This window comes from Silurus aristotelis (assembly GCF_946808225.1).
Source record: "Silurus aristotelis genome assembly, chromosome: 2".
NCBI classification, from domain to species: domain Eukaryota; kingdom Metazoa; phylum Chordata; class Actinopteri; order Siluriformes; family Siluridae; genus Silurus; species Silurus aristotelis.
The window spans coordinates 10489618-10514312 of NC_139575.1; the positions used below are offsets into that span (position 1 = coordinate 10489618).

The following is a 24695-nucleotide window of genomic DNA, read 5'->3' on the forward strand; positions in this document are numbered from 1 at the left end:
TACTAAATATACAAGAGATAATAAGACGGGTCTCTTAAAATCAACAAGTAATGTTCTCCTTCTAGAAAAATTTACATTTTATTGCTGAAATTGCAAACAAGGATATCTATGAAAATTAAACACATTTAGTGCATTAAATTGCCATACTACATCAAAATGCAAATACAAATATATAAATAAAAAAAAATCTAATATATAAAATTGCAGATAAAAAAATTTAAATACAGTAAATGCACTATATGGTGTTTTCTTTATATTTTATTTTTAAATTATCCTACACTTTAGAATCTTTGTCTTTTCTTTGGCCTGAATCCTATGAAAGGCCTTTTCAACAAAAAAAAAAAAGAAAAAAAAAAAAGGGTTTGCCCAATTTTTACTTTCCCCTTCCAATTACGACTCCATAATCCCCCCCCCCTTGCAATTCTGAGTTTTCTTTTTTGAAACTGCGAGATTTTTACTTTATGTTTTTTTTTTATGTGGTGGAATTGGGGTTCCATATGAATCTCCTCACCCTCACTGATTTCTCCCTATTCCTCTATTATTTCATTCTGCATTGTTTACCTCCTCCAGGGTTTAGCGGGTGGTACATCAGTAATAATGGTCCATCGGAAACACAATACTCCATGTGTAGTTAAATGAACTAAACGAAAAGATTTCTTCAGTCCTACTATACTACACTGTATCCAAATAGTTAATTTTTTCATTTTCTTAGTAAATATTGAATTTTGAGTTTAATTTATTCTAAATAATATTGCTTAGACACCGGCTTTTTTTGGTTTGCTGGTGCAATCTGTGAATATTTCTTCCCATCTATTCTGGTGAATATGACCTCAGACCTGGAATAATCCCAGAATCGCTCCAGAATGCGAAGTCTTTGGACTGAATGTTAAAACATGCTTACACATTCTAAATACACTATTTTTAATAAAGCTAAATACACTATTTTTAATGAAGCACTGCATCACCTGGAGATCTTGGAAGTCACAGCCATCCATTGAAATAAAAGAGAGCAAAATATGACTGCTTTCTTTGTGGTGGGAAACAGCATACTGACATTCCTGTCTCAGTGACACTGGCCAGTCAGCAGGTATCTGTGAGATCTTGCGTGTATAAGAGGGTGGATAATGCTTTCCTCTGAATTTGCCATTAGTAAAATTGAAGCTAATTGAAGCCCAACATTGACCAACTTATATAAAAAAAATATATATTTTTTTAAATGCAAGATTATAACCATTAACTATAAGAGAACATCACTGAATTTGAAACTACCCCATAATAATAATGAAATCGAAACTCTTAAGTACTGTCTAAAGCTTTTACATATTCGATAACGGCATCCGAATGACACTAACTTTTATAGGCAAACTATGTGCTTTCAAGACAATTGGAAATGCACGATTCTCAAAATATAAAGCGGTGCGAAGAGAATTCCTCCTGTGCATCAAGTCAGTATTTCACTGGTACACTATTAAGAGCAGTACATAAAGGCAATATATTTGTCTACGTCTTGAAGCTCAAACGCAAGCCGTTGCAAAATCCCACATTATCCAACTTTATAGCTGAGCTAATCCTCCCGCTACACCACCACCGATTGGAGAGGCATCATGATGGACTGGCTGTATGTGTGGGTATTCTAAAAAAAATGAATAAATAACATTTATATATTAACTGGAGTCACACGTCCAGGATTTTGAGCAACTATTGCTAGTATGCGTTTTGGGGGACTGGATATTCAGGGCTGATCTTTTAATCCACGGGTACCTAATAGTTCTTGTGCACTCATGATCGGGTTACTTGTTTACCGGATTTCCTTTATTTTGAACACTTTTTGGTAAGTACCAATGCATATCAATCACACTTCAGGCCTTGCCATTTTAGAAATGTTCTAACCCGGTGGTCTCACAATCTGGTCCTTGCCAAAGTCAGCCAGATTCTTAAGCGTTCCCATTTTTCCTGCTTCCAACACGTCAATTTCTAAAATGGATTATTCACTTTGACAGGTGCCACTGCCACAACATAATGACTGTTATTCATTATTAGTGTATGTTTTCTGTCTTACATTCTCTCCATGTACTGTTTTATTTCTCAGATAAGGGAAATTGATTTTATAAGGCAATGCTAAATAAATAAAACCATATTCCAAGACAGGGCAAATCAGCAAGCTGTCAAATACAAGTGAGATTAAAAAGCAGATTATTATAGCACCATTGATCACTGATCTAGATCTCCAGGATTAAACCTGGGACATAGAATTAGTTCATCCCAGTTGAGGTCAGAGGTCTATCACAGGTCACTCAAGATCTGCCACTCCAACCCCATGTAAACCAGATCTTCATGCAGCTGGCTTTGTGTATTTTCATGCTGGAACAGGTTTGGGTCTTCAAGTTGAACTGATCTAGGTCTGGAGGATTGAATGTGGGAGAGAGGATCTACTTCACTACACATGGAGTAAACAGAGGAGCCAGAGCCCTGCAGTTCTCTGTGCATCAATCATGTTCTTGGCAGCCATCATTTTGCAGGATTTCCCTCTGAATAAAGAAGCACAGCATGCTCCTGTGGTTCAAGCTACACCATGGAGTATTCCCGTGAAGAAACCCTGGGGTTTTTTATATAGAGAGAAGCGGGCAGAAACCTGTGCGAGGGCACAACGCCATCATTCCGTGTGGTTTGGGTGGGTCACTGGGGCATCTCTGACAACAACAGCGCTAACGCTAACGCTAGCTACCCGTAAACCGACCAACCGACTCTAGGCCTTCGGTTAGCACCGGTTAACACCCGCGGAAGGCAGCCGCCCAACGGGGACGAGCCAAAAAGCAAAGAAACGACGCCGAACAACAAAATAATATACATTAAAAACCCGCCATGTGAAGGGTCTTACCTGCTTATTTTCTGAGCGAAGGCGCGGCGCTCAGCCATTGCCGCGACCGCTGACTGCTGCTGCTGCTCCGAATCCCAAACGCGATCCGGTCCCTGTGTGTGTGAGAGAGAGAGAAACAGAAGGGGGATAAAACGGGAGGAAAAAAAACGGATAAAAAATACCGTAAAACACATAAAAGATGCGCAGCACCTCCACCGAACCTTCAAATAAAACCCCAGGCCGCGAGCTAATCTTAGTTTAATTAATACACAATTATTTATGAAACTTTATGTTGTATTTAATACAACACAAATAATTCATCTAATCAGGAGTGAAGAAATTAAAGGCGCACTCGGGTTCACTACGGTAACTGGCACACGGGGGCTCAAACTGAACGGAAAATTCAATATCATTTCTCTCCGACTGACAAAAGCTACGTTTACATGTACACTTTTTAAAAATCGTTTAGATTGAAAGATTCGGTTATGTGTTTGCATGAAACGTTATCTAATCCGATATGGTGTTTACATTTGCGGGGGCTTTGAATCGGAATGACTTTGTGACATGCGCACATTAGCCCACATGGAGTGCCATTATTTTTATGTAAAGTGTTGCTCCATCAAGTGTGAATTTGTAGGTGAACTACTGCTGGACGGTATGAGGAGAAGACGGGCGCAGGAAGCTGAGCTTTTTGGTGGCTGTGCATCTCTAAGGAGTAACTTTTCCTCTCCATCCTCCCAAAAGCAGAAGCGTGTGGATGAAGGTCTGTAGTGAGGACTGGAGGGAATGGAAACTAAACTTTCGCATGATTCATTCACACGTTTGTGGAAAAAAAAAGCACGTGTATATCTTCTGCAAATAATCGGTTTAAAGCGTTTACATTAATAGAAAGGTTTATCCCCACCCCTCTCAAACCGATTTCAATTCCGTTGGGTTTAAGCATTTTAATTCGGATTGAGGTGTTTATATGGAGCATTTTAATTTGGATTGAGGTGTTTATATGGAGCATTTTCATTCGGCTTGGATTTGAAACCGATTACAATGCTCCATGTAAACGCACTTAATATAAATAAAACCCTAAAAAATAAAGCCTAATGTAAGGATTATGTAGAGTTTTCTGCCTTTTTATTCTAGATTTATATATAACGTGTGTGTGTAATGGGAGAAAATAACAGCAGCAGCAGATGTGCGCGTGCAGTAGTGCCTGACTCACATCCTGTATCCATACAGTAACAATGAAGGCGGAAACTGATAGAGCTGTATGAGGTGTGAAAAACGTCCGGGAATAAACACACACACACACACACACACACACACACACACACACACACACACACACACACACTCTCTCTCTCTCTCTCTTCATTATTCAACAATAATAATTTTTATTCATTGCATTATTTAGAAATGAAAAAATGTATATAATAATTGCATTTATTATTATAGCTAGATAGATAGCTAGATAGATAAATAGATAGATGTGTGTGTGTGTGTGTGTGTGTGTGTGTGTGTGTATATATGTTACTATTATAATTTAATTACTTATTTTGTTATTAAAAGTGCACATTATTAAATGTATTATAGATAGATAGATAGATAGATAGATAGATAGATAGATAGATAGATAGATAGATAGATAGATAGATAGATAATGAATTGTACAGGCACAATTACAATAATATATATTATGTTCATCATCATCAATGTTACTGCTTAGATCCTGAGTTTAGGTTGGCATCTCTATGGAGCTTTGCAAGATCTCCCCCAGTGTTTTTTTTTTTGGTTCTCTGGCTTCCTTCCACTAAACAAAAACAGGCAAGAAACATCCATTTATTGTAGTTTTATCTGGGCTGGGTACATAAATACAGAACTGTTCATGCAAATTGCAGTCCTTAGCCATTGTAGCAGACTGTTGATATTAGATACAGTCCAAATCCATCCTCAAACTTCTTGAGTTGCTCAGTAACGTCATGGTTGTTCATTTGGAACCATCCCCAGCTGCACAGAGTGGTCTCTAAATAAAAATAACTCCATTCAGATTTTGTCAGGGTGAGAAGCAAGTGAGAGAAATGCAGAGAAGGAGAGAGAAGGGGCAATAGTAGAGAGAAATAAGGATATTCAGTATACTTATTGTATATTTGTATAGATTTTCTCTTAAACCCAGCCATTAGGGGGGCACAAGCCAGTGCACTCTTAGTGCCAGTCCCAAGCCCGGGTAAATGGGGAGGGTTGCGTTAGGAAGGGCATCCAGCGTAAAACATGTGCCAAATCAAATATGTGGATCACAAATGAGAATTTCATACCGGATCGGTCGAGGCCCGGGTTAACAACGACCGCCACAGGTATCGTTAGCCGACAGGGTACCGGTGGAAATTGGGCTACTGTTGGCCGAAGGAGGAGAAGGAGAGGAGGAAGACGTCTACAGAGACGGCGGGAAAAGGAGCAGTGTAGGAGAGTAGAGGTTCGGGTTGGTACTTTAAATGTTGGTACAATGACGGGTAAAGGGAGAGAGGTAGCTGATATGATGGAGAGGAGAAAGGTAGATGTGTTGTGTGTTCAGGAGACCAAGTGGAAAGGGAGTAAGGCCAGGAACATTGGAGGTGGGTTTAAACTGTTTTATCATGGTGTGGATAGAAAGAGAAATGGTGTAGGGGTGATTCTGAAGGAAGAGTACAGTAAGAGTGTAGTGGAGGTGAAGAGAGTTTCTGATAGGGTGATGATCGTGAAGGTGGAGGTTGAAGGGATGATGATAAATGTCATCAGTGCCTATGCTCCACAAGTTGGCTGTGAGATGGAGGAGAAGGAAAGATTCTGGAGTGAATTAGATGAAGTGGTAGATGGTGTACCTAGGAAAGAACGATTGGTGATTGGGGCAGACTTTAATGGGCATGTAGGTGAAGGGAACAGAGGTGATGAGGAGGTGATGGGTAGGTATGGTTTTAAGGAGAGGAATGTGGAAGGGCAGATGGTGGTAGATTTTGCTAAAAGGATGGAAATGGCAGTGGTGAACACGTATTTTAAGAAGAAGGAGGATCATAGGGTGACGTATAAGAGTGGAGGAAGGTGCACACAGGTGGATTATCTTCTGTGTAGGAGATGCAACCTGAAGGAGATTGGAGACTGTAAGGTGTTGGCGGGGGACAGTGTAGCTAGACAGCATCGGATGGTGGTCTGTAGGATGGTTTTGGAGGCGAAGAAGAAGAGGAGGAAAGTAAGGATTGAAAGAAGAATAAGATGGTGGAAACTGAAGGAGGAAGAGTGTAGTGTGAGGTTCAGGGAAGAGGTCAGACAGGGGCTTGGTGGTGGTGAAGAGGTGCTGGATGATTGGGCAACTACTGCAGGAGCGATGAGGGAGGCAGCTAGAAAAGTACTTGGTGTGACATCTGGAAATAGAAAGCAAGACAAGGAGACGTGGTGGTGGAATGAGGAAGTGCAGGAGAGCATTAGGGGAAAGAGATTGGCAAAACAGAAGTGGGATCGACAGAGTGATGAGAAAAGTAGGCAGGAGTACAAGGAGATGCGGCAGCAGGTAAAAAGGGATGTGGCGAAAGCCAAGGAAAAGGCATATGAGGAGCTGTATAAGAGGTTGGACACTAAGGAAGGAGAAAAGGATTTGTACCGATTGGCCAGGCAGAGGGACCGAGCTGGGAAGGATGTACTGCAAGTTAGAGCAATAAAGAATGGAGAGGGAAATGTGTTGACTAATGAGGAGAGTGTGTTGAGAAGATGGAGGGAGTATTTTGAGCAGCTGATGAATGAGGAAAATCAGAGAGAGAGAAGGTTGGAGGATGTGGAGTTGGTGAAGCAGGATGTAGATAGGATTAGTAAGGAGGAAGTGAGAGCAGCGATTAAGAGGATGAAGAATGGAAAGTCGGTTGGACCAGATGACATACCAGTAGAAGCGTGGAGATGTTTAGGAGAGATGGCAGTGGAGTTTTTAACCAGATTGTTTAACAGGATTCTGGAAGGGGAGAGGATGCCTGAGGAATGGAGAAGGAGTGTGCTGGTACCGATCTTTAAACATAAGGGAGATGTGCAGACCTGCAGTAACTACAGGGGAATTAAGTTGATCAGTCACACCATGAAGTTATGGGAAAGAGTAGTGACGGCAGTGAAGTGTGCAGTAGGTACGACAGACTGGTTCAGGGTGAAGGTTGGACTGCATCAAGGATCGGCCCTGAGCCCTTTCCTGTTTGCAGTGGTGATGGACAGGTTGACGGACGAGGTCAGACAGGAGTCTCCCTGGACTATGATGTTTGCAGATGATATTGTGATTTGTGGTGAGAGTAGAGAGCAGGTTGAGAAGAGCCTGGAGAGGTGGAGATATGCGCTTGAGAGAAGGGGAATGAAAGTCAGTAGGAGTAAGACAGAGTACATGTGTGTGAATGAGAGGGAGGGCAGTGGAGTGATGCGGTTGCAGGGAGAAGAGGTGGAGAAGGTGGAGGAGTTCAGGTACCTGGGGTCAACAGTGCAAAGTAATGGAGAGTGTGTTAGAGAAGTAAAGAAAAGAGTGCAGGCAGGGTGGAGTGGGTGGAGAAGAGTGACAGGAGTGATTTGTGATAGTAGGGTATCTGCAAGAATGAAAGGGAAAGTTTATAGGACTGTGGTGAGACCTGAGATGTTGTATGGTTTAGAGACAGTGGCATTGAGTAAAAGACAGGAGATGGAGCTGGAGGTAGCAGAGCTGAAGATGTTAAGGTTTTCGTTGGGAGTGACGAGGATGGACAAGATTAGAAATGAGTTTATTAGAGGGACAGCACATGTAGGATGTTTTGGTGACAAGGTGAGGGAGGCGAGATTCAGATGGTTTGGACATGTGCAGAGAAGGGACACGAATTATATTGGTAGAAAAATGCTGAAGATGGAGCCACCAGGTAGGAGGAAAAGAGGAAGGCCAAGGAGGAGGTTCATGGATGTGGTGAGGGAAGACATGCAGGTAGTTGGTGTGAAAGAGGCAGATGTAGAGGACAGGGTGGTATGGAGACGGATGATCCGCTGTGGCGACCCCTAATGGGAGCAGCCGAAAGAAGAAGAAGAAGAAGTATAGATTTTCTCTTAGTTCTCCAGAAACTCCAATCTTCGACGTTCAGAAACATGTTAGTGGGTAGATTTGCTCATATTAATCACTTCTAGGTGTGAATAACTGTGTGACATGAAACCGTCTTCCACAACCTCACCTTACTCGTGGAGTTTGGATGTTCCTCACCTAGTTGTATTCCTCCTACACAGCTGTTTCTGGGTTTAACCTACATAGGAAACTGATGATCATTAGCACCTGCTTAATCCTATAAAATCTTTGACTTTATGAAAGTTTCCAAAGTGTGTAAGTGTAAGTAATGAACACCAAATAAGTGCAAGTGTAAGAAGTCACACTAAATATTGATTTCTGTTCTTTTTTGTTTGTGTATATGTATACATAGTGTAATCCTATCTACAGTGCTGTGAAATAGTATTTGTGATTGAATGATTTAGATCATTAAGCTAATTTTAATCTAAAGATAACCCAAGTAAATACAAAATGCATTTATTACGGGTAAAAAGCTGTCCAAACCTGCCTGGCTATTGTGAATTTATTTCGCCCCTAAACATAACTGCAATCAAGTATTGATTGAACAAATGAGCCTTTCATATAGCTGTTGAAAAAAATTGCATGATTAAAATGTGTGACAAATAAGCAAATATGCAAAAATAAATAATCAGGAAGAGGGCAAATACTTTTTCACAGCAAGTGTGTGGCACATACTCGCCACCTAGTGGTAACACATGGAACGTCAAACTCAAAGTCTCGCGAGATTTCACTGGAATCTCCGAGGTCGTTTCCTCAAAAATGTAAACAAAACTGACATGCAGGCGACGTGACCAGATAAATATCTCAGATCATGTGAACAGGTAGAATTGTTTAGGGGACAGTAAATATAGTATGCATTATTAATATTAGTCATAGTTTTTGGGCGTTAAGTTTTTGCTGTACTGATTTTTAAGAGGCGTGTTATAACAGCTAGCCTATGGGCGGAACAATTGCTAAGAAGTGAAACCTAAATGAGAGGGTTTTTCATGTTCTCTTGGCCTTGAATAGGTTGTAATCGTGTGTGTGCATTAGTCATGTTTTAAGGTTTACATGTGAAATGTTTATATACAGTTGTAGGCACCTGGCTTCCTGTCTTTACCGCCCAGGCTCTGGCCGTGCGCGCGGTGATGGGTTCCGATCCGTGCCAGGTGCAATGGAGATGAAAGGGAACGACGAGGTGGAGAAAATAAAGTCGAAGTTCATGTCGGCGTGGAACAATGTAAAATACAGTAAGTGCCGTAGCCGCCGCTACCGGTCCAGCTACGTGTTGTGTCCCAAATCAAACCCTGCTCCCTACAGTAGTGTGCCATGTGTCCTTCTTATAACGCGGCACTGTGTGATCCTGCATTCTGATTGGTGGATGGGGGTTCTGAGGTGCGCAGTTATTTTTTTGTTAATGCGAAGTAGATTCAGGCAGGCCCTGGCCGCATTACAGTTTTATATCACTCCGCCAAGGTACCGGGAAAGTCAGCTGACCGTCCACACAGTGCCGAACTATTTAACTAATTATCATGAATATCTCTATCTCTCTCTCTCTCTCTCTCTCTCTCTCTCTCTCTCTCTCTCTTTGTATGTCTCTCCACCCCCCCCCCACCGGTTTATTGGACATTTGTATTGACAAAGCCTAGAACATTCAGACAAATAACAACAGAAATAAGAGCTCTCTTACTATTCTTTCCCTCTCTCTCTCAATCTCTTTTATTCCTTTTTTCTCCCTTTCTCTCCCTCTTTCTTCATCCTCTCTCTCTTTGTCTTTAGCTTCAGCTCAGAATGTTGTGTTAGTGTGATTGCTTTAGCATTGTTTCCAATGCTGAATATAAAATGATGTAAATGAGCAATTAATACTCAAAGAAATGGATAGAAAGTAAAGTCTAACATCGACAATAATCATAAATATACATTAATTACATTATACATATTTTCTAATACATATGCAGGATTGGATTTACCTACATATCTGCAAATACATACTCAAACACGCTTACACACATACACGTATATAAATCACGTACAGGTTAGGGTTAGATTACGTTAAACTTTCTTTCAGCTTCTCCCATTAGGGGTCGCCACAGCGGATCCTCCGCACGTTTGATTTGGCACACGTTTTTACGCTGGATGCCCTTCCTAACGCAACCCTCCCCATTTATCCGGGCTTGGGACCGGCACTGAAAGTGGCTGAGCGGGGATCGAACCCGGGCCGCAGCGGTGAGAGCGCCGCATCCTAACCACTAGACCACCAGGGATAGGGTTAGATTAGGTTACAGTAGATATAAAGTGATGTGTTTATAATTTGATGCAGTGTGAATATGTATGTAGCTGCTAGTCATGTACCTCTTACATGTTCCCCTAAAACACAGTTGAGTTTATGTTCAGTGCTCAGAGAGGTTTTAGATATATTCATGTCTGATGTGGTTAGATTTCGTACTGATAAGAGTGAAATGTGTCTCTGTTTCTACCTCCTGCAGGTTACATTGTTTACAGAGGTGTTGATTTTTAGGATTATAGGCCTAAGCATGTGATCTTCCACTCTGTATTTAGTGATTAGGTTGATTTGGGATTCAGTATTCGGTTTTTTTTTTCTTCCTTTGTTTCTTTGTTTCTTTTTCTCTCTCTCTCTCTCTCTCTCTCTCTCTCTCTCTCTCTCTCTCTCTCTCTCTCTCTCTTCTCTCTCTCTCTCTCTCTCTCTCTCTCTCTCTCTCTCTCTCTCTCTCTCTCTCTCTCTCTCTCTCTCTCTCCCAATTCATTATTCATTGCATTATTTGCACATAATAATTACATTTATTATTTTAAAGCTAGACAGACAGACAGACAGACACCCTGCTTCACATCATGGCCTGATTACCACCTCCTGTATGCATTATATGGACCAGAGTCAATTATTTCTTACATTTCAAATCAAATAATATATCATGTACATTATAATGACATTTCTCAGTAACATTTATTTACGATTAATTTGTGTGTTTATTTTGTTCTATTTAATACTATAAATAAATTATTTTCTAAATTTTACACTACATCCTGAAGTACTTTAATTCTTACATTGTGCACTAATTGTATTTATTTTTTATTATTATTATTGTTATTATTATTATTATTATTATAGGTTGGGTGCTGAAATCAAAGACGTCCTTTAGTCGCAATTCTGTGGTCTTCCTGCTTGGCAAATGCTATCACTTCAAGGCAGACGGTAACAGATTGTCCGCACACATGCACACAATCACTCGCACAGTATATAGATTATATTATATAGAGATAATTACTACATTTTTATATAAAATTTTTTCATGATGTTTATTGCTGATCTATTTTCACAGATGAAGACAGCCCCACAGAGAGCTGCAGCACAGATTTATTTGATGATTATAATGCTGTCATTGGCAACGTGGAAGGATTTCGGAGGGATTTCGCATCCCGGATCTGGCTCACTTATCGGGATGAGTTTGCTGCACTCCCGGAATCGACCATCACCACAGACTGTGGTTGGGGCTGCACTCTTAGAGCCGGGCAGATGATGCTGGCCCAGGCACTCATTCTGAATTTCCTGGGAAGAGGTTGGTTTTAGGTTTGGATTAAGTTCCCCTTTGTCTGGTGTTGAATGGACATTTGGAAAATAAATGGGACCTGGTACATTTTAGAACAGAACCACTTTATAGGCGCTGATTGATTCAAAAGCGGTGAACGGTACTTGTGTTATGATTCGTTCACATATAAGTCATATTGTTGTAGCAACTTTTTAAAAGTGGGTGTCACAACTAGCATCAACTTTTGACAACAGGCATTTCTTGACCAGATGCACCATATTTTCTCAAATTTCTCAAAAAGTCAAATTTACTGGTCTCCGGTTGCTTTGTGGCTGTGAGTCAACTATATGTATGAATGTAGCATTAGGATTTTCTCAGTGATTTACTTCTCTTATGTACATTAAACATTTTAAGTTATGATGCGTTTTCCTCTAAAGCCAAAAGGACTGATACTGACACTCAAGGCTCAATTATTATGAGATTTGAAGTAAATGTATTGATCTCACTTTTAAAATCAAAATACACACAAAATAGCCCAAACCTAGTTAATAACGCTGATGTAAAATGTCATGTCATGTGATGTCAAGTACAAACCCGATTCCAAAAAAGTGTACAAATTGTGAATAAAAACAGAATGCAATAATGTGGAAATTTAAAATTTCAATATTTTATTCAGAATACAACATAGATCACATATCAAATGTTTAAACTGAGAAAATGTGTCATTTTAAGGGAAAAATAAGTTGATTTAAAATTTCATGGCATCAACACATCTCAAAAAAGTTGGGACAAGGCCATGTTTACCACTGTGTGGCATCCCCTCTTCTCTGCAAACGTCTGGGGACTGAGGAGACAAGTTGCTTAAGTTTAGGAATAGGAATGTTGTCCCATTCCTGTCTAATACAGGCTTCTAGTTGCTCAACTGTCTTAGGTCTTCTTTGTCGCATCTTCCTCTTTATGATGCGCCAGATGTTTTCTATGGGTAAAAGATCTGGACTGCAGGCTGGCCATTTCAGTACCCGGATCCTTCTTCTACACAGCCATGATGTTGTAATTGATGCAGTATGTGGTCTGGCATTGTCATGTTGGAAAATGCAAGGTCTTCCTGAAAGAGACGACGTCTGGATGGGAGCATATGTTGTTCTAAAACTTGGATAGACCTTTCAGCATTGATTGTGCCTTTCCAGATGTGTGAGCTGCCCATGCGACACGCACTCATGCAACCCCATACCATCAGAGATGCAGGATTCTGAACTGAGCACTGATAACATCTTGGGTTGTCCTTCTCTTTAGTCCGGATGACATGGTGTCCCAGTTTTCCAAAAAGAACTTCAAATTTGGATTCGTCTGACCACAGAACAGTTTTCCACTTTGCCACAGTCCATCTTAAATGAGCCTTGGCCCAGAAAAAAAAGCCTGCGCTTCTGGATCATGTTTAGATATGGCTTCTTTTTTGACCTATAGAGTTTTAGCCAGCAACGGCGAATGGCACGGTGGATTGTGTTCACCGACAATGTTTTCTGGAAGTATTCCTGAGCCCATGTTGTGATTTCCATTACAGTAGCATTCCTGTATGTGATGCATTGCTGTCGAAGGGCTCAAAGATCACGGGCATCCAGTATGGTTTTGTGTCAATTTGTAGAAATACAGTACACTTTGTAATTAATAATTATATTTTTTATTAATACATTTTATTATTTAAACATAAAACTCCATAAAAACAATTCCCTATACGTTTTTTGGTCTATCGTGCTGTCCGCGAGAAGGCCGGAAAAATCATACAAATCGAAACAAATTAGTTATGTGGCAAATGCAATAAACCTGGGGCACGAGTTTTGATTACTGTATAGTCAAATAATAAGCAAGGTCCACTGTAACTGACCATAGTTATATTCTATACAATGAACATCTGATCGAATTCTGTTTTATAGCCTCCATTGAGAAAACAACGTTTAAGAAGAAATTGGTGCCAAATTGACTGATTTGAAATATCTCATGCAAAGTATTGGAAGGGGCATAAATCATATTTATTGATCAATTACATGATGTCATTACGTTAATGTTTCAGAATCAGACACTTTATGGAACTCGCTAGGCTTAGCCCCACCACTTAGGTGCCCATCGCCTTTGTAAGGATAAAATGCAGTAAAAGTAAAATACTGGCAACAGTAAATCTTATAATTGGACTGTTCTTTAAGTAGTAGCTCTTCTCATTAGACGTCAGATTTGAAACATGCCTGTATGATTTATAGCAGCTTAAAAAATACTTTTCTCTCAATCCTTATTGCTCCAGTATGGACATTTGTAGTTTTTAAAGGTCATTCACCTTCCAAAATATTGAATAAGAATTGTATTGTATTTTTCATACAAGGCACATATTATCAACATTTTCAAAAGATTTCTGGAAACTTTCCATGTAAACTTCATCTGGGGACTTTTGGAAATATTCTGTTATAAACATAAATATAAACATTTTCTTTGGTCAGAACTTGCAAGCAAATGACTACACATTTAAAAAAAAATTTTTTGACACAGCACAAGGAAGTTTGAAACTTAAATTTGTGCATTATTTATGTAATTTACATGAATACTCGCCAAGACAGACATTTGTTGACATGTTTCCAGAAATTAAAAGAATATGGTGTTTTTCCCCTTTTATTGGCTAACCTGCAATTTTAGTTCTTTAGTTCTCATTTATTCTTTTTAATTTCCATGGAAATTTTCCAGTCTTGGAAGTTTGCAACACTGACTCTTACTGTATTTTTTTTTTTTTGGTGCTCCCAGACTGGACCTGGCCAGATGCGCTGTCCTTGGAGCCTCTGGACACCGAGACAAGGACGAGCAGCGCAGCACGAAAACTGGTCGCCTCATTGGAAGCTTCATTCCAGGGAGATAGGCTGAGATTCCCATCTTGCCAGCCCCAGTGTGCGGCAGAAGAAGCTGACGCTCACCTGAAAGAGGTGTACCATCGCACTGTTGTGACCTGGTTTGGAGATACTCTGTCGGCCCAGCTCGGTGTTCACAGGCTGGTCCATCTGGGTATGACCTCAGGGAAAAGAGCAGGAGATTGGTATGGCCCTGGTGTAGTGGCACACATACTCAGGTTGGTTTGGCTGCTCTTGTAATGTAGTAATAATCTTCAGTAATCATAATCTATGCAGTGTATATCTCTTAGCATGCCATCTTAGCTCCTGATTTGGATTTTTGTTTGTATATGTTTATATATATATATATATATATATATATATATATATATATATATATATATATATATATATATATATATATATAAAAACAACCTTATACTAGAAACTTCCACAATCCATACTCATTTACTATCTAGGAAAGCCGTAGAAGAGGCTACAGATCCTGAACTGCAAGGTGTGACTGTTTATGTGGCACAGGATTGCACAGGTGTGTAAGGAATGCTGTACATGCCCTAATAATTTCCTCAAAATATCACATACCGTATTTTCCGGACTATAAGCCGTAACTTTTTCCCAACGCTTTGAACCCTGCGGCTTAAACAATGAAGGGGCTAATTTATGGATTTTTCAGATTTTTCACAAGCTTCAAGCCAAAAAACTGAACCCCATAACATTAAACCAATGAAATTGCCGAACGGGTTCAGGTGAACCAATGAAACTCAATGAAACTCCGCACCACATCATAAACATGGATGAGGTTCCTCTGACGTTTGATCTGCCGCTCACTCGGACTGTCAACAGGAAATGTGAATCATTTGTCACGCTGAAAACAACCGGGCATGAAAAAACGCAGTTCACCTGGGTTCTGAGCTGCACGGCATCGGGAGAAACGCTTCACCGATGGTGATTTTTAAACACATGACGATGCCAAAAGAAAAACTCCCGAGAGAAATTGTTGTGAAAGGAAGGAGGAAGACAGCGAACAATGACTTTCTTGGTAGGCTACTGTTTAGATACCAGCCGTGTAACAGACACTGTCTTTCATTAAAGCCTGTGTAAAGTTCATTAGTTTAAATGTAGGCATTATAGACAGGTGCGTCTTATTTATGTTCAAAATAAAAATCTTTGTAAAATTCAGTGGGTTTGGCTTAATAGTCTAGAAATTACGGTACTCATAAATCCTGAATACACAGTAAAACACACCAACAATTGCTGTTAGTTACATTTAAAGCAGTAATCCAGTGATTTTAGAAATTCCTCTGTGTTGTTGATTCACTGCAGTGTACAGCGCTGATGTTATCGAGAGTCATTCAGTGCAGGTGGACACACACTCGGTTCCTGAGGGAATGGCCACTGACAACAGAGCCGTCATCATTCTCATTCCTGTCAGACTCGGGGGAGAGAAGATTAACCCTGGATACTTCAGCTTTGTCAAGGTGAGGTTGTTTAACATCTTAAAAAGAGAAGTTCATTCCACCACCTCAGTGCCAGAACAGAGAAGAGCCTTGAAGTATACTTACCTCTCATTCTGAGAGAAGGTGATACCAGTCAAGTACTGCTGGAGGATCTCAGACAGGTGTGATGAGGTCTCTGAGGTAAGAGGGTGCTGGTCCATTTTTGGCCTTGTAGGCACGCATCTGTCTTTTTAATCCGATACATGCAGCTACTGGAAGCCAATAGTGGGAGCGCAGCACTGGGATAGCGTGGGAGAACTTGGGCAGGTTAAACACAAGTCGTGCAGCTGCGTTTTGGATCATTTGTAGTGGGCGAATAGCGTTCAGAGGAAGACCTGCCAGCAGACAGTTGCAGTAGTCCAGTATTGAAATGACAAAAGACTGAACAAGCACCTGAGCAGCCTGTGTGGACAGAAATGGTTGAATCCTTCGGATGTTGTAGAGAAGAAATAGACAAGAATGAGCCACATTAGCAACATGCGAGCAAAAGGACAGTTGATTGTACAAAGTTACCCCAAGGTTCAAACAGTGGCTGAAGGGGAGAGCAGAGAGTTATGAAGAGTTATTTGGAGATCTTGACCTGGAGATGAATCATCTGGGATGACCAGAAGTTCTGTTTTGCTGGGGTTGAGTTTTAATTGATGAGCACTCATCAATGAAGATATGTCCGTCAAGCATGCTGAGGTCAGAGCGGAAGCTGTGGTATCTGAAGGAGGGAAAGAAAAGATGAGTTGAGTTTCATCAGCATAGCAGTGGTAAGAAAACCTGTTTATATCAATATGACTTCACCAATAGAGTGGGTATAGAAAGAGAATAAGAGGGGACCAAGTACAGAGCCTTGTGGGACCATTGGAGAGTCTGTGTGGGGCAACCACATCTCCCCTTCATGTTACCTTGTATGAGCGACTTTCCAGGTGGGAAGCAAACCATTCTCATGCTGCTTGGCGGATACTGAGGCTATAAAAACTGTGTGGCTACAGTTCTTGGCTAAAGTAGGTGCAGAGAAGAAAACCAGCAAAGCAAAGCAAGGGGCTGTGGTGTTTACTGTTTATTACTGTTTTACCTTAGTAACCAATTAATAGCTTATTAATTAGGTAATTAATAGGTTGTAAAATGGTATATAGTTAAAACGTATACCTTTATAAATATGTTTATTTTATTTAAAATGTATTTTCATACTGTAGTAAATACAGGTTAAATGTGAGCCTATGGTTTTATTGCTACGGCACTGCATTTGATGAAGTCGAATGATTGCAGGTAGGAACTAAAGTTAGGATGGATCCTATGTATATTGGACAATCTGCAGAATTTTATCTTACTGAGGAATCAGTAATTATATATTTGTATATAATTTATATATTTATATAATATATATATATTTCACTATAGGATGCTTTCACCTTAAAAAATCCTTGACAAATAGGTTATCATTATTATTATCTGTATTTAAAATAAACGATGAAAGTTTGGTGTACCTCTGGCAATGAATAGGTTACTTTTGTAATCTGAATCTGAAGTGCATGACTGACTTAAATTTATGCAGCCACAGATAAAGTTGGACCTCTTATTAACACCAGTAGTGAATGTCAGTGTATTACTATACTTCGCTGCACTGGCAATTTATTTTTTGTTTAAATATTTGCTCACTTATTAGACTAATTATTCTTTAGCATTCTGTCCTCATTTCTTTTTTTTTTATTATTATTTTCTTACTTTTTTGTTACCGTTTGAATAAAGTTTTCTCAGTAGAATGCTATGGTGTGACAAGAGCTCATTTGTATTTGCAGAAATTTGTGCTCAAATACTTGAAATCAAAAATCACCCACTAAAATGAACATTTAAAACGCACACAATGAACTTAGGTATATTAGAAATTGTATTAAGATAGCTATATCCTGGTCAGGATTGTTGCAATATAACACAGGAACACTGGGGCTGTGCTGTATAGGTTTGTATAGGGTTAGCAATACATTCTAAATAGGATCTCAGTCTATCACAAGGCACCAGTCACAAACACTTTCCCGTGTTTTTGGATTGGGAGGTGGTAGTTAGTGGTTAAGGCCGACTCTGGCTCAGAAGGACAAAAGTTCAAATCCCAGCCCAAGCTGGCAAAGCTGGGCCCTTAAGCAATTCTAGTAGCTGAGAAAGGACATGTTGCTTGAAGTTGTGTATTTAACCATTCAGATTTCGGTGGCATCTAGCAGGCATACAGAAGCAATTTCACGTCTTCTTCTGAATATACATTTTCTGTAAGTCGCTCTGGAGAAGGGCGTCTGCCAAATGCCATAAATGTACATGTAAATGGATGTGGGAGAAAACCAGAAAGCCAACTGTAATGCCACACAGACACAATGAGAACATGTAAAACTCCCCACAGTCTCAGTAAAACATTAACACTGTGCCACTATCCCACACGGACACATTTCACATCATCATGTGTGTCACATTTTATTTATTAAAGAAGCAATTTCAAGGAAAATGTCATTCTCATTGTTTATATTATGAAACTTAATATTTTCACGGTCTTTAATTACAGGTACAGAATGTCTTGTTTTCTCATATCTGAGCATTTTGGTTAATGAGCCTCATTTCTCATTCAATTTTTGAAGGTTTGTCTAATGGTTTTCACAGGTAGATCAAACTCAGTGTTCCTGCCAGATTTACAAAATGCTTTGTGCACAGGGACACTGTCATGCTGGAACAGGTTTAGGTCTTCTAGTTCAAGTGAAGGGAAAATTGAACCTGTCCTTGAGATAACATGATTAAAGTGATTAACATAATTTCTTTCTTTAGGCCATTCTGAGCTTGGAATACTGTATTGGTATCATTGGAGGGAAACCCAAGCAGGCCTACTACTTTGTTGGATTTCAAGGTGAGTCTTATTGTTTAACATGTTAAAACATTCTACAGAGAAATGAACCTCATGGCTGAAGCAGAGCTTATTTTATGATGGATAGCGCTCCATCTATCATGTATGAACATCTGTGCCACCCAAAGTTGTCCATTTTCCATCACCTTGATCTGTGAGTAGGGACCTTCAATTGTACATGCTAGCAGTCAATATTTGCCCATTTACATTTTAGCAATTTAAAACCAGGGTGATGACAAGCAACTCGTTCTCCCCGCCAGGCCCGAGCTGCCACACGCATCTATCATATGCAAATGACGCAATATAATTGGATGTTTGTGAAAGTAATTTTCCTGCACCAAAAAAATTAAATGACAATCCTGTTTCGCTTTGTAACAGATGTGCTTGTACAACTAGATTGGAAAAAAAAGAAGAGAGAGAAAAAGAGTTTAATCCATTCCAGTTTGGTGAAGGACTATACAGGGAGGAAAAAAAAAATCCATGCTGGGGTTCATTTGTTAGGAGCCTAAGACAATCTGTGCATGACTTTGAGCTGCTCTGCATAGAAATTGAGAAAGGATATGGATTATTATCATCGTGCTGTTTTTTCTTTTTTTTTTTTTTTTTTTTTTGAATAACTTGTCTTTTGTTTTGTCCTTGCAGATGACAGCATGATTTACATGGACCCTCATTACTGTCAGTCTTTTGTGGATGTCAGCACAAGCAATTTTCCTCTGCAGGTAATGTGGAATTGCAAAAAAAAAAAAAAAAAAAAGCTGACCGCTGCCTAGTGATGTGAATTTAATAGTTTCTGTTAGTACTTAAGGGTATGAATTTTAAAGAAGCCCGTCTGCACTCAATTACCGAACACACGAAAGTCGATTTACACCTCTATCTGACAACTAGGACATGTCTCATGTGAAAAAAAGAGGCAAGCGGAATTCCAAATATATCAGCTCTTACATCACCCCTGCTTGTGTGAGGACCTTTTTTATGGGTGCGATAAAATGTTTTTACATTTTCGTATGCAGTAAAAATGCGGCATGACAGCCTGAAATACCGAGCCGTTCCTTTCGCCTGTCTGTCACAGCTGTTCAAACGAGAAAGTTTGAAGAAGAAGAAAAAAAAAACATTTTTGAAAAACACATTTCACCTGGCCAAGTCAAGGTGCTTATTTGTTCTGTCTAGTTCACATGGACATGTGAGGATTTTATTTTGCTACCTACAGATAAACCTTTAGTCTAGTGGATATTTGTACTTTTACTCGAATAATATTTTACTTAGTGTATCTTTACTTTTACTTAACTACATGGTTTGTGTACTTTGTCCACCACTGGTCTGTATGTATGTTTTTCCAGTCATATCATTGCCCATCACCAAAGAAGATGCCTTTCATTAAAATGGACCCAAGCTGCACTATTGGGTTTTACTCCAAAAGTGTTCAGGATTATGAAAGAATTAGTGGTGAGCTGTCAAAGGTAAGTGGAACCTGCAGTTCTAAAGAGAGTAACGGTACAGTGTTTAAGATAAACAAGTAAAAGTGTGAGATGTAGTATAGGTTGGTTTAAAAGCAGCCAAGTCAGTGTGTTAAAGCAAAAAAACTTTGTGTGAAGGAATGCAGTCAGGTTTACATCCCCTGACAAAGCAGCAAACCATTTATTGTGCCGAGTTTCACATTTACATGTCGTTATCATTAATAACAAAAATGCTCAAGTACGCCATTTAACCATCCTAATAACAATATATGAATAAAACCAAAGATTGAAAATGTGCAGATGACAAATTGATCATTCTTAACCATTAATTTTACAATGATGAACTTAATTGGATGATAAACTAATGCCGTTTGATATTATGTCATAAAGCTATTGTCTGGATAAGAGGATTATAGATATAATGTGTAATGTAAAAACTGTTAACCTCTGAGGTGCTGAAGATGTTTACATGTATATTAGTATTCTTTATATTACAGTGCTGTTGAATTCTGATTGGCTAGAAGGTGAGACATTGGTGCAAGCATTAATTCAAATCATTTTTTTTTATTAATGTTTTTTATTGTAATGGTACGTTCACACATAAAACGTTTCGCAACGACAAAGCGACCAGAGATTGTTCATGTTTGATGGAAGTTGGTGAATTCTGCCGATCATTAGCAACTAGATGTGGGTGTGTCGGGTTACGCCATAAATCTGAGAAGAAAGAAAGAAAGAAAGAAAGAAAGAAAGAAAGAAAGAAAGAAAGAAAGAAAGAAAGAAAGAAAGAAAGAAAGACAGAAAGACAGACAGACAGACAGACAGACAGACAGACAGACAGACAGACAGACAGACAGACAGTAATTGTAAATTAATTGTAAAATTTTAAGTTTTTGCAAATATGTACTGCTGCTTGTATAAATGTACCATTATAGGTAATTATTTTTTATAGTAAAGACATACACAGGGACTTGTATGGTGGATGTTTTATATAAATAGACAATGTGTAATTGTAGAAATGAAGTTTTCTTTTATGTTGAAGAGGTAAATTCATATTCATTTTGTAAAGAGTCTCTAGCGCCAGCACTTTGTAACATCAAGAGCAAGACAACAGAGGCTGGTGTTATAATATAAGTGAGAACAGGAACTAACTTATTTGAGAAAAATGTAACTGGAAACTAGCCATAATGGATAAAACACACATTGCTATTTTAACAGATAAAATTGTCATGGTAGAATTTGGAGAATAAAGCACATTGTGTGTAGCTTTTATAGGAAAATAATCAACTTCAGCATCACAAATGCTATTGTTTATGATTATTTTCCTATAACAACATGCCAATGTGTACAAAGTCAGCTCTATGAGTATATGGTTTACATGGTTTGGAGTGCAAGATCTTAATTTGCCTGCTTTATAGCTCTGATCTCACACCCTTCTGAACACAGGACCTCAGGCATCCTGACCTCACAAATCTTTACTACACCCTTGTCGCTGAATGAGCACAAATTTCCACAAGCACACTCCAAAATGTAGTTGAACATCTTCCCAGAAGAGTGGAGGTTATTATAACAGCAAACTGGGAATAAATGTTGAATTATATGTTCAAAAAGCATATGGTCAGTTTTTGATAACCTGCTGTACCATTTTTGGATTGAACTAGAAGTGAATGCAGTCAGTATAGAATCTGTCAGCAGGTGGCAGCATTTAACCGTGTACGACATGACAGCCGTCCAGCTGAGTTTTTAGTGCACATTATAGTGTCTGCTCTGACACAACTGACTCACATTTGCCATTGTGGGAAAAAGTTAAAATCCGAAGCATCTCAATGGCTTTTTATTCATTATAAATCTGTTTCTGTGATTGCACGAGCTAGCTTCTGCAGCCGTCATCGAAAGAGAAGTACCCGGCATTTACCTTTATGAGAGGACACGGGAGAGATTATGAACTGTCTGTTCCCATGGAGAAGAAAGAATGGCCCTTCATCAAGGACACACGCAATCCTGGGGCCACCGCAGGGGACTTTGTGCTGCTGTAAATGAGGGCAAAATATAGTTGTGTATGATTTATTTTCTGCATTATGCTGGTTTTGATGGTCCTGCCATACCAAGCATGTACGGAAAATAGTCCTGATTCTAGGATTTCTTTTTTTCTTTTTCTTTCGAAAAGCAGAAACTAAAACACCAACTTTTTAAACTTAACACTGTAAACATACGCAATATATTTCACACACATTTCCGGTCAGAAAACATTCTTCAGGATGGATGTATACATCATGTTTACATTATGTATTCATCTGGCACTCAAATTCAAAAGCTGTATATTGTTATTATGTTCCTTCTTACTACTCTTATAGTTATTAAACAATTTTTTGATACTTTATATCTGGAAGAGAAGAATCACACTCCAGGTTGCAACACTGTGCTTAAACTAGACATAAAAACGAAGCTTAGAAACTCTACACAGCCTTCAAAATTGTCCTAGTGCCTCCTGGAAGCATGTTGTTTCTAGGGCCCTACAGCATTCTACAGCATTCGAGTGCTTCCAAAATGTCTTGTACACACTGAGATATTGCAATTGTAGCACTTACTCACTCACACACATAAAAAAGTTGTTTCTGGCTAATATATGATATATTATTATTATTATTATTATTATTATTTTTCTGATTTAAATTGTCTCTGGCTCACAGTGCTGCTAAAATCATAATGGTGTTCAGAAGGACAGCTTCTCCTGACCCGTGCCATTAAAGAAAGACTAAATACTATTAAAAACGTGATTTTTGTTGTTGTTGTGGTTGTTGTTGTTGTTGCTTATAACCATGTTGATTATGCTGCAGTACGAAGTTATGTCTATTAAAAAAAAGTGTTCTTCATAAGAAGTAAAATTGTCTATAAGATTCTGTCTATCTTCTTGATGTCAGGTAACACTATTCAACAACACAATGACAGTAACACTATTCCTATATATATATATATATCTCGCTCATATAACTCAAATCATTTTGCACAGAGGTCATTAATATTTTGTGCAACAGTAATTTACAAATAAAACTGAAATGACGAACTTGATCTCTTTTGTAATTTCTTTTATTTGCTTTGTGATTCATTCAGTAATTCATGTTAAGTAAGTGCTTTATCCAGGTCAGAGCCTATCCCAGAAACACTGTCCATGAAGCCACCCTGGAGAGACCCTGGAGATTCCACTTTATTGCAACTTATGCCCACACAGTTCTTTAAAATGGCACGTAGAGTAAAATGGTGCTTTCAAGTAATGTCATTTTCTCACAGGTAAAAAATATTTGAGAATTTATACTTTGTTAATATATTTGTGTGTTTATTTGGTCTATTTCCACTTTAAATAATTAGCTATTCGATTTTTATTACATTATTATATATATTTTTTTTATAAATGCCAAGTCAAGAGGCTTTAATGTCATTTCAAACATATACAGTTGTTACAGTAAACAGTGGAATTAAATATGTTCCTCTGGGACCAATGTGCCTCATAAAACAACAAATTACACACAATAATTGGCAAACAAACACCAATAGAACAACTGAAGAACTTGCGCAGTGAATTACAGTGCAGCGCAGGCCAGTTCACAAAGCTAATGAGGAATTTATGAGCAAAGGCGTTGTTATTATTATATAACTACTCTACATGTTAACATTTCCACTGTATTAAATGGAAATTATTGCATTACAAATTACATTAATAATTCTCCTATTCAGGCAATAACTGTATTGGCTAAATAAGCTTAGTTTATCATCCAATTACATTCATCAATGTAGAAAAAAACTAAAGAATTATCCATTTGTCATCTGAGCTGACATGATGCTTACAAAGCACTGTTACTATACTTGTTCCTATGTGTCTGATTATGGACATTACAACCAACAACAGTATTGAACTTTAGAATTTAATGATCTGGGATTCAGAAATGAGCAAAAACCTTATTAGGTGTTTTGATTTTCTCTCTAGAATTCATGAACTCCATGTTATTAAAAAAAAAATAGCTGATGTATGCACATTTTTAACACTAACTAGCTACATCTACCTGCTTTGTTTTTTTTAAAACATTTTTTATAATGCAGGTTAGACATCGATTATAGTAGCATAAACATAAAAAGTTAGTCAGGAATTGAAATCTAGCTAATGGTGGCAAATATCGGTTGTTTACATGATTTTTTATTTCTGTTTAATTCCATCGCAACAAATAAAGTATATTTCTTTTATGCTTTCACCTGCAATTTTTTTGACACAATTTAATCCTTTCAGAAATACAGTATAATTTTTCTAGACTTTTTCCACATTTGTTTGTTTTAATGCTTTAAAATGATTTTCCAATAATCATCCAAGATGAATGTTAACTGTACATTTCAACCCCGCCACCCACACTCCTGTCAGCCGAATGGGAAAAACAGGACCCCAGAAGAGACAACAGCTTATTGTACATTTCTTAGAGGAAAAGAAAATGTACGTGTACTGGACTCAGTGTTGCCATGGTTAATTCTTCTGTTGCTGTTCTGTTTGAGAAATGCTTG

At 38.6% G+C, this 24695-nt stretch overlaps 2 protein-coding genes across 34 annotated transcripts in view; one reads left to right on the forward strand and one right to left on the reverse strand.

Annotated features, from left to right (window-relative positions):
- The window catches only part of dock7 (dedicator of cytokinesis 7), a 63187-nt gene extending 60164 nt beyond the window's left edge, over positions 1–3023 (reverse strand). For all 33 annotated transcript variants that reach the window (XR_014537354.1, XR_014537355.1, XR_014537356.1 and 30 more), the window contains exon 1: positions 2879–3023. Coding sequence is in view for 30 of the 33 variants with exons in the window: in XM_083565231.1 (XP_083421357.1) it covers positions 2879–2916 (38 nt within the window). In the remaining 3 variants the exon portion in view is untranslated. The remainder of the gene's footprint in view (positions 1–2878) is intronic.
- A 5997-nt stretch (positions 3024–9020) lies between these two features.
- On the forward strand, positions 9021–23035 carry atg4c (autophagy related 4C, cysteine peptidase). Its single transcript, XM_083567437.1, has 10 exons — positions 9021–9154; positions 11032–11115; positions 11243–11479; positions 14234–14552; positions 14793–14863; positions 15658–15812; positions 18624–18702; positions 19342–19418; positions 20037–20156; positions 22025–23035. Exons 1-10 carry the CDS (start codon positions 9079–9081, stop codon positions 22184–22186), a joined length of 1380 nt encoding a protein of 459 aa, XP_083423563.1. The 5' UTR covers positions 9021–9078; the 3' UTR covers positions 22187–23035.
- The last annotated feature ends 1660 nt before the right edge of the window (positions 23036–24695 follow it).